Source organism: Jaculus jaculus, chromosome 19, assembly GCF_020740685.1.
Source record: "Jaculus jaculus isolate mJacJac1 chromosome 19, mJacJac1.mat.Y.cur, whole genome shotgun sequence".
In the NCBI taxonomy this organism is placed as follows: domain Eukaryota; kingdom Metazoa; phylum Chordata; class Mammalia; order Rodentia; family Dipodidae; genus Jaculus; species Jaculus jaculus.
Window position 1 is genome coordinate 53,010,704 of NC_059120.1, and position 10,973 is coordinate 53,021,676.

A 10,973-nucleotide genomic window follows, 5' to 3' on the forward strand; every position below is an offset into this window, starting at 1 on the left:
TGACAATACTCTGAATATAACCTAAGCAGAGCACTGGGAAGCCTGCTCTTATCTTGGGGTGTTCCTATAAATAGATGTCAGCCAGAGGCAGTTACCAAGCCTCCTTGGTAGAGTGCCATCCTTACTCATCCACTGCTGTTTGTTGTAGTGTTTCCTGATGAGACAGGAGGCTCTGAATGGGACCAGAGGTGGTCACTGAGGTCTTAACTACGAGGTTACTGTCAGCTCCATTTGAGGACTGGAATCAGACAGATTTATGCTGCCAGGCCAAAATGTCTGTCTCCATGGGATAGTGGCCACTAACACAGTGGAGTGCAGTAGCAAGTCCCTTTCTAGCTTTTTAGCTCAAACGTCTCGTTGAGGAAATTATTTAAGAGTTTGTGTGCAGCAATACCATTCGACCCCAGGTTGGAGCTGACTTGGTAGCATGCTAAAAAGTCGAATTCTAAGTTATGATTGGCTGCGGGAAAAGGTTCACTTAACTACCCACTCTAGCGAAACGCTTGTCTCCAAACCGTGCCTTCCATGACGTGTCGTTGGCGTGTTTTTCCTCACGTCTACCGATCTGTCGCTATCACAGTGCATTCTCTGCACACACGAGGGCCCGACTGCAAGATTGATGACTCCTGTCCCGGCACTGATAGCACCATCCTGCTCGTCCATCTCGTTCCTGCTTTGTTCCTTCATAGTCATGGGACTCAGTCGCCTTCCGAAGGCATCTAATTCCCTGCCTGCTTTTGTTCTTTTAGGTGGCCCCCCACCTCCTGCAGCCAGCCAGCCTGCCTCTGTGAATATTCCGGGAAGTCTTCCCTCTAGCACACCGTACACCATGCCTCCGGAGCCAACCCTCTCCCAAAACCCTCTGTCCATTATGATGTCTCGAATGTCTAAGTTTGCAATGCCCAGCTCAACCCCACTGTACCATGATGCCATCAAGACTGTGGCCAGCTCTGATGACGACTCCCCTCCAGCTCGCTCTCCCAACTTGCCGTCAATGAATAATATGCCAGGTGAGAAGGTGGGACTGGAACCGGACAAGACAGAAAGGTTTCGGGGAGGGCACTTCTCAGTGGCTGTAGACCTGGGCCCGTAGGAGGTTAAGAAACGGAAATGTGAGCGAGTTGCCGTGGAATTGACGGGCCTCTACTAGTGAGTGTCTGTGGGGAGCAGCGTGGTTTTGTTGGTTGGCTGGTTTGTCTGGTGGTGGCGGCTTGTAGAGGTTTATTTTATTTTGGGTCTCCTCTAGTAGTACTTAATGCCACTTCTTTCTAATGTGCTGATGACAGTGTCTCGCTTCCAAGTTGCTCAAGTGTTTTCCTAGAAAGACAGCCTCCGGCCACAGGTAGCTGCAGGACGTCAGTCAGAAGCAAGCCCCCCTTTCCTAGAGGAGCCTTTTCTTCAGGACTAGAGAGATAATAAACATCTCTCCCCTTCACTGCCACTTGGGTGCACTTTCAGCCCTAAGCTCAGTCCTGCCCACCTCGCTCCACTAGCAGCAATGATGTAGGCTGGTGGCCATCAAGAGACCATGACTTCCAGCCCTGGGTGTCTGGCTCCGCCTTTCTTTTGATCGTTAGGAATGCGTTATGTGCATTAGCCGCCAGCCCCGTCCCTACCAGACTTGATTTTGACTCCGTGGGGAGAACAGATGTGCGTGCGCCTGTACGCACGCTGCAGTGCGGGCCCCTTCCCTTTCCACTGAAAGTTAGCGTTTGCTGTACCCTGGAGTTTCAAATGCTCCCTGTACAAGATAGTAGAAAATGCTGCCTGTTAAAAAGGAGACCTGTTTGTTCTCATTGCTAACATTTGTGGTATTTGGACTTACAGAACCAATTAACCCTCTCCCTCAAAAAGAACCATACTCGAGTTATTTAGGCAAATTCTTTTCTTGTATATTAAATGTCTCCAGTGAAGACAACTACCATTTGCAAATTAACTTAGAACTTTTCAGAGAGATTTCCCTCTTGCTGTCTTCCAAGCAGTGTGTCACACGCTTGAAGGTTCACTGACACAGTGTCTTGCACGGCCCTTGGCATACATGCCCCTCAGTGTGGGACAGTCTTTCCGGTGACAGGACCAGTGTATTGTATGTCTTCCCAGCTTAGCATATATTTGACGCCTAATAATTTTCTGTTAAGTTAATTTATTATTGCTTTGTGAGTTGATGTTGGTTGAGTTGATCTCTTTGATATCTTTATTTTTTCTAGGAATGGGCATTAATACACAGAATCCTCGAATTTCAGGTCCAAACCCCGTGGTTCCGATGCCAACCCTCAGCCCAATGGGAATGACCCAGCCACTTTCTCACTCCAACCAGATGCCCTCTCCGAATGCCATGGGACCCAACATACCTCCTCACGGGGTCCCGATGGGGCCCGGCCTGATGTCACACAATCCTATCATGGGGCATGCATCCCAGGAGCCCCCGATGGCACCTCAAGGACGGATGGGCTTCCCCCAGGGTTTCCCTCCAGTGCAGTCTCCTCCCCAGCAGGTGCCATTCCCTCACAATGGCCCCAGTGGGGGACAAGGCAATTTCCCAGGAGGAATGGGTTTCCCAGAAGGCCCCCTTGGCCGCCCCAGCAACCTGCCCCAAAGTTCAGCAGATGCAGCACTTTGCAAGCCTGGAGGCCCTGGGGCGCCTGACTCCTTCACCGTCCTGGGGAACAGCATGCCTTCAGTGTTTACAGACCCCGACCTGCAGGAGGTCATCCGACCTGGAGCCACAGGAATACCCGAGTTCGACCTCTCCCGCATTATCCCGTCAGAGAAGCCCAGCCAGACGCTGCAGTATTTCCCTCGAGGCGAGGTCCCAGGCCGGAAACAGCCACAGGGTCCTGGACCCGGCTTTTCCCACATGCAGGGCATGATGAGCGATCAAGCGCCCAGGATGGGACTGGCATTACCTGGCATGGGAGGTCCAGGGCCAGTAGGAACTCCAGACATCCCTCTTGGTACAGCCCCATCCATGCCAGGTCACAGCCCAATGAGACCACCAGCCTTTCTCCAGCAAGGCATGATGGGACCTCACCATCGGATGATGTCACCAGCACAATCTACAATGCCCGGGCAGCCCACCCTGATGACCAATCCAGCTGCTGCCGTGGGCATGATTCCTGGCAAGGATCGAGGGCCAGCTGGGCTCTATACCCATCCTGGGCCGGTAGGCTCTCCAGGCATGATGATGTCCATGCAGGGCATGATGGGACCCCAACAGAACATCATGATCCCCCCACAGATGAGGCCCCGGGGCATGGCTGCTGACGTGGGCATGGGGGGATTCAGCCAAGGACCTGGCAACCCAGGAAACATGATGTTTTAAGCTGCTAAGACTGGATGTGCCGATCCTCGTCAAGATGAGATTCTAGGTCCTGAGGGCTGCTTTGGGGCGCTGCCTGAGTCCTCACTGTTGGACATGCAATAGGAGAACAGGCCGGAGGGCTGCTTGGGGGAGGAGGGAACTCGAGAATGTATGGATTTACCAGAACACAAATTACCCATTTAATCAACAGGTGTGTTTTTTTTAAGATTTATTTTTTAAAAATTATTTTTGTGGACTTGAGTATCCCATGATGGCACCTACTTTTGGGAATCCGTAGCCGTGTTTTGAAATTGCCATCTGTCACGTGTTGCACCGTTCTCTGTATGTTTACGTCCTTGGACTGGCTTCTCCCAGGATTCTTTTCGGTTTTGTTCTTGAGTTGGGCTTTATTTCTCCGTGTGTACTGTACTATATTGTAAAAGGGATTTTAGCAGAGACTCTAGTCTTTGGGGCAAGAGGAGAACAGGAAGGCTGGGCTGTTTACTTCAGGTGGAAAATCCATCTTCAGACCTTTGGACTATTTTCTTTCAACTCCAGTGTATAGAAAAACCAAACTACGACCTCAGAGCAGAGTATTAATGAAAAGCACAAAAAAAGGAACTAAGTTCAGCGAGGGGTGGGGGGAGGGGGGAAATTTTTCTTTTAAAAATACTGAAGTTTAGGACTTTTTTTTTTTCCCCGCCCCCAGTTCAAGTGCTCTTCAGCACGGTCTGTCTCCCAGTATACAAACCCATCACCACGGTTTTCTCTCCTTCCCCTCTTCTAGTCCCCTTAGTTAAGTGTGGTCCTCTCCCTTGTGACCCTCACTGGTGACCTCTGCTTCCCTCTCCTCCCTTCCCTTTGGCAGCTGCAATACCCGGTGTCCCCTGGGGGGACACGCTCAAAGGCAAAACCTCTCCTGAGCGCAGAGTCCTGTCCCTCAACCCTGTCCTTTCCTGGTGTACTCTTTCTGCACCCCTTGTTTTCTGTTCTCCTTTTCTTAGGAATTCCCAAGTGAGTTTTACCATGTGGGAATGGAACAGATGCTAAAAGCTACCCAGGATCTTGTTTTGTTTTAAATTCTGTGGTTCCTTCCCCTTCCTCCCTCTCCCATGCGTAAGACGTTCTGTGTAACCTTCATTAAATTTGGTACAAAACCACTCACCAGAGCTGTGGTGTCAGAAAAATAAAATATATTGTTTCTTACAAAATTGCCTTGCCATTTTTGTTCATTGGGATTCCTGTTCTTTTAGTATTGCATCTACTGGTTGCCATGTGACCCAGCGTTGGAGTCCCCTGAGGGGCAAGGAGAGCTACAGGCCTTTTCAAATGAGCATCTTTCTTGCCCTGTAGCACTGCCCCTTCTGGAGGGCACCCTAAGTGTTGGAGTCAGGAGCAGAACAGCAGCTGTAGTCCCATTGCTGACCTTGACCTCTAGAGCAATTAATGGTCTTCATTAGGAACTTGAAAAAATTATTTGAGAGGAAGAATGGGTGCTCCGGGGCCTCTAGCCACTGCAAATGAACTTCAGATGCATGCACCATCTTGTACATCTGGCTTTACGTGAGTACTGGGGAATCGGACCTGGGTCCTCAGGCTTTGCAGGCAAGCTCATTAATTGCTGAGCAATCTCTCCAGCCTCACTCATTAGGAACTTTTGTTAAAAGTAATCATAAAAGCCAAGGTGCATAGATTTTTAAAGCCATTCAAATAAGCTATGAAGTGTTCCTAGATCTCACTACAGTAAAAATATTACAGCTACGAGGCCGAGTTTCTACTGATCCCCAGTGCCTCTCTGTCTTCCCTGGCCTGCCCTCTGTCACCTCTGCTGGCCCTGCTCAGTCTGATCAGTTCCTTTCCCACTGCACATGCCTCTCAGCACATCAGCGTGTGACACGCATGTCACGCATCTGAGGGACTGGCTGCAGTGTTTTTCCTGTTGTAAAATGTGCTTGTTGAGGTGGAGACCCTTTGAGCTCAGTGGGTGGCCTTGGCAGGATGGTCCTCAGGGGACAGCCCGGGCTGGAACTTCAGGTGCCTGTCATCTGCGGACACCCACGGCAGCGCTGCCCATTGCACTGTCCCCCAAGTGCCGCGGAGAGCTGCCCGGCTGGCCATCTTCATCCTTGGGTCCTGCTTCTCAGTAACGCGGGAGCCTCGGGCAACAGAGAGGTGTAAATGAGCCCTAGTGTGTTCACTCTCTCAGTCGCCTCAGATGCTGTGTGCCCTGTCGTGTTTGGGCGGCCCTATGACCTATGTGGCGATTGTATCTTATAAATGAGATGGCAAAACTCACAAGTTTTAAGGAGTGGCTTAATCAGGTCTGTTGTATTGCTGCTGAGTGGTGAAAATTTTACGTCGTACGTAAATCAGCCTGGCAAAATGTCTGTGTTTCATAGAATTAGCCATCTTCCTTGGTTTTCTGTGTGTCTGACTTTGAATTATATAGACGAGAATGGAGTAACAGGCAAGTTTGGGGAGCATGAGATGAAAGCCTTAAGAAAATTGGCATCTGTCTGGCTTGTGGGGCTGCTGACTCCCTGTAGGACTAATGGTGTGGTGTCACTGCTAACTCTCCCAGGCAGGGAATGGAAGCAGATACCCACCTGGAGGGCCAGTGAGAGATGGGTGCCCCTTAGGGAGGCAGTCATGCCTGCTAGGCAGGTGCCTGGGATGTGGCACTCCTCTCCAGCGACCCCTGCTGGATAACTTGCAGCGGTGCATGTCGGCATTCCCATTTCAAAAGGAGGGGTTTTTTTTGTTTGGTTTCTTGAAGTAGGGTCTCACTCTAGCTCAGGCTGACCTGGAATTCACTATGTAGTCTGAGGGTGGCCTCGAACTCACGGTGATCCTTCCACCTCTGCCTCCTGAGTGCTGAGATTAAAGACGTGTGCCACCATGCCCAGCTTCAAATGCAGATTTTTTAAAAAAGACCTGTCATAAGGCTGGAAAGATGGCTCAGCGGTTGAGGGCGCTTGCTTGCAAAGCCTGACAGCCCAGATTCGACGTAAAACCAGATGCACCAAGTGGCACAACGCATCCTGAGTTTGTTGGCAGTGTCAAGAGGCCCTGGCGTACCTGTTCTCAGTCTATGCTTGCAAATAAATTATATATATATTTTTAAAAAGGACGCGTCATAAACATTCCATATATCAGAATACGCCAGCAGCATTTCATCAGAATGATCTCTAATAAGCCAAGTTTATTTGGGGTTGAACTATAATGATTTCTAATTTATTAGGCTCATTATAAAATCACGTTTTGAGACTTGGACTTCGCTGAATGTGATGATACGGAGAACTAATGATGCAAGATTTTGTTTTAAATACCCATGACAAAGATATGTCACAGTCATTTGATCCTGTAAATGCTAAGGCAGTTTTCAATACCCCCCCCCCCACATACACACACGCTAGCATGATTTGGGATTGAATGTAGAAAATGAAATGAGGACTGCTACTGCATTCAGTTCAGGGGCAAGTGGTGTGGACAGGGCCAGAGAACTCTTTTTTTTTTTTTGGTTTTTGTTTTTTTGTTTTTCAAGGTAGGGTCTCACTCTAGCTTAGGCTGACCTGGAATTCACTATGTAGTCTCAGAGAGGCCTCGAACTCATGGCAATTCTCCTACCTGTGCCTCCCAAGTGCTGGAATTAAAGGCGTGCGCCACCACGCCCCGCTGCAGAGAACTATTCCTTAAGGAGTGTGTTGGAGTATGTGCATTTTTCTCTGAAACAATGTGAAATCAAACAAGGCAATCTGCAGTAATAAATGGAATATATGTAATTTTAGTCATTTATATAGGGTGTGGCATGAGGAAAATTAAATATTATTTTGTTAACTATTATTATGACTATTGTCATCATCTACAGAGCTAGGGACCAAATCCTCACGCTTGCTAGGCAGGTGATCTACCCCTGAGCCCACCCACCAAGGTAAATTTTCAAACAACTTCAATGTTGTAAAACTACTTTTAAAAAACTTGGTCCAGGGCTAGAGGAGTGGCTTAGCAGTTAAGGTACTTGACTGTGAAAACTAAGGACCCAGGTTCGATTCTCCAGGTCCCACATAAGCCAGATGCACATGGTGGCACATGCAGATGGAGGTTGTTTGCAGTGGCTAGAGGCCCTGGTGTGCCCATTCTCTCTCTTCTCTCTCTTTCCTTCTCTCTGTCTCAAATAAATAAATAAATAAAAATTAAAATTTTGATTTTTTTTTAACTTGATACACCACTCCTACTCTCCCCTACTTCTCTGGTTGTAACTTTGTCAGGGCTGTCTTTGGGGATATACCGCATGTACAGTCAGACAGGACTCTGGTATAGTTCAGGTCTGCTGTCACTGGTAGAAGCCCTTAATTAGGGGAGGGGAGCTGGGAAGATAGCTCTGTGGATAGAGGACCTTGCTTGCTAAGCCTCATGGCCTGGGTTAAATTCTCCAGCCACCCACGTCAAGCTATTCATTTGTAGCAGCTACAGGCCCGGGCATAAGGAATACTCATACACACATGCACATTGACACATTTTAAAAGAAATTCTTAATTTTTTGGCTGTGGGTATCCATCTTTATATTTTGTTTTCACTGAGGTCCACAGATTAATTACGTGATTCTGGCTGTTTTGACCAAGAGAAATTCACAGTAGCTGCCGAGGGGTGCAGGATCCTGCTCTCTACATCACTTTCTCCCTACCGGCTGCTGGGGCAGGCTGGGGACAGCAGCCTCTGTGTCGGGTCAACTGCGTATGCTTTAGTCAATTCTTTCCTCCTTTCCTGAGGACTTTCAAAGTGCTGAAAGATGAAGGCTGTACATAACCCAAAGGCCCGTTTACTCAGCCAGTACTGGTAGCGTTCCTACTGTGTGTCAACATTGACAGAGCACCTAGTGTGTGTCAAGGGCTGTGCTCAGCCTGGGATGAAGGGACAGGTGGCTAGATCTATTACAACGCAATGGAATGGTTACTGCAGTACAAGTGCAAACAGAACTGGAAACAAGCCATCAAGAAGGAAGTTTCAGAGAGATTTCAGAAGCAGGTAGTCTTTGAATGAACTCTTGGAGGAGGGGAGTTTCCTGGAACACAGTGGTAAAGCAAAGTGGGAAGATCAAGGACCTGGAGAACAAGATCAGCTGTGAAGGGAGGCCAAAGTGGAAAAGGCACACTTAAAAAGCATGTCAGATCACCTATAGAACCCGATGTGGCCCTCTGAGGAGATGGAGTTTCCAAGTTTTAAGGGTCGAGGATGTTTACCCAATGGTAGAACAGTCACTTGCCTAGATGATCAAGACCCTCGGTCTGATCCCTAGTATCACAAAAATCAAACACATAAATAATAAATAAAGCGATCCAGATGGCTTTTTAGAAAGATGAGTGCTACGGTGGAGACAGGCTGGAGGTAGGGTCAGGAAACCTCAGAGAACTTGCTTGTAAACACTTGATTATTTGACAAAATCCTTAAGCTCATCTCTTCTGATTTTCAAAGCATCCTACTTCTTATTTCTTTTTTTAATGTTATTTATTATTTATTTGCAAGCACAGAGAGAGAGAAAGAATTGGCACTCCAAGGGCCTCTTACCACTGCAAACGAACTCCAGATGCTTATGCCACTTTCTGCATCTGGCTTTATATGGGTACTGGAGAATCAAACCTGGGCCATCAAACTTTGCAAGCATTTAACCACTAAGCAATCTCTCTGGCTCCTATTGCTTATTTCTTCAGACAACTTGAACCTTTACTGCTATTTTCATTTCTCTAATTTTTAAAAATAATTTTTCATAGTCACAAACTCTTGCTTTAAGCTCATAGAATCTTCTTTTCTTTCTTTCTTTCTTTTTTCTTTTCTTTTCTTTTTTTTTTTTTTTTTTTTTTGGTTTTCCAAGGTAATGTCTCCTCACTCTAGCTCAGGCTGACCTGGAATTCACTATGGAGTCTCAGGGTGACCTCGAACTCATGGCGGTCCTCCTACCTCTACCTCCTGAGTGCTGGGATTAAAGGCGTGTGCCGCCACGCCCGGCTGTTGATCAACTTTTAATAACACATTTAAAACAAATAGTTTATAAGGCACAAAACCAAGTTTGTAGACATTTCATATGTGAAGGAGTTAAACAAGAAAATTACGTTAAAAGGGAGTCACACTATGATGACCGTAAGAAAGATTGTCTTCTCTGTCTGACACGGTTTAGCTGGGTTACTATTAAACAGACCTGACTCTGTTTTCTGCCTATAGGTGAGTGACCACACTTCAGCGGTCAGCTTCCTGGCTTGATGCTTAATTGTGCTTGGCAACCATGCTACCGGAGCAGGAAGGCGAGTGTGTGTGATCATAAGAAGACAGCAAAGGTCCAGAGATCATTTCCCTGTGCATAGTACAAGCATGGAAGTTTATTATTTATTCACACCAAACACAAAAGAACTAGGCTTTCCCTTGCAAGATGCCTCTTCAGAGCCCAAGCACTTATGAGGGGCCATAAGATTCCAAAGAATGGGTTGGAGAAACCCAGCCCCATTACAAAAGTACAAATCTTTGCCTGCAGGCTGGGCTCAATGGTACTGTTGAGGATCTGGGCAACTGACTGCATGCTTTTATGAGAAACTCTACAAGATTTAGTCCTTTATATATATTTTTTTATTTTTATTTTTTTGTTTTGTTTTGTTTTTCAAGGTAGAGGCGCACTCTGGCCCAGGCTGACCTGGACTTAACCATGTATCTGGGTGGCCTTGAACTCATGACAATCTCCTACCTCTGCCACCCGAGTGCTGGGATTAAAGGTGTGCGCCACCACGCCTGGTATATTTTTAAAATTTTTATTTATTTGAGAGAGAGAGAGAGTTGGGGGGCCCATAAAGAGGGAGAGAGAATGGGTACACCAGGGCTGCTAGCCACTGTAAACAAACTCCAGATGCATGTGCCCCCTTGTGCATCTGGCTTATGTGGGCACTGGGGAATCGAACCTGGGTCCTTAGGCTTTGTGGGAAAGTGCCTTAACCACTAAGCCATCTCTCCAGTCCTGATCCTCTATATTTTACAAAAGGTTCTTTAGGGAGGGAAAACGTACTTGGGAAGCAGCCTCCTGCCCACAGCTGGGCACTAGCTGCCCTCTTGCTTTCTTGAAAGGCTGAAGCGCAGGGAGAGGATAGGGAGGACTCACAATACTCGACGTTAGATAAATACAGTAAGTGTGAACAGTACATTCAAGTTCTCAAGATTTTATTTATTTACTTTCTACAGCAAAAGTTCTTTCTGTTAAATTCTCCTGGGAGCCTATGTTTATTTCTCATCTTTACCAAGCTTCCAGGAGCTTTCTTTTTCTTTTTCTTTAATGTATTTTATTTATTTATCTGAGAGAGAGAGAGAGAAAGAGGCAGAGAGAGAGAGAGAATGGGCGTGCCAGGGCCTCCAGCCACTGCAAACAAACTCCAGATGCCTGCGCCCTCTTGTGCACCTGGCTTACATGAGTCCTGGGGAATCGAACCGTGGTCCTCAGGCTTCACAGGCAAACACCTTAACTGCTAAGCCATTTCCCCAGCCCAAGCTTTCGTTTTCTTCATACCACATAGAAACTCTACAGCTCCCCAGGGCGCCCTTTCCCCTGGAGACTCCTGTCCATCCCTATACGATCAATCAGTGATGCAAAAACTGTGTTCTGCCATGTTACAAGGGCTCCAGAGCACTGGCTCCGGGC

At 47.4% G+C, this 10,973-nt stretch overlaps 1 protein-coding gene across 8 annotated transcripts in view; it reads left to right on the top strand.

The window, feature by feature from the left end:
- Positions 1-4,512, top strand: part of Bcl9 (BCL9 transcription coactivator) — a 106,369-nt gene extending 101,857 nt beyond the window's left edge. For 7 of the 8 annotated variants that reach the window (XM_045138128.1, XM_045138134.1, XM_045138132.1 and 4 more), the window contains 2 exons: positions 750-1,010; positions 2,208-4,512. In XM_045138128.1, the coding sequence (XP_044994063.1) occupies positions 750-1,010; positions 2,208-3,322 (1,376 nt within the window). In that variant the 3' untranslated portion in view covers positions 3,323-4,512. The remainder of the gene's footprint in view (positions 1-749; positions 1,011-2,207) is intronic. The other variant, XM_045138133.1, reaches the window with a different exon arrangement.
- Positions 4,513-10,973: the final 6,461 nt, after the last annotated feature.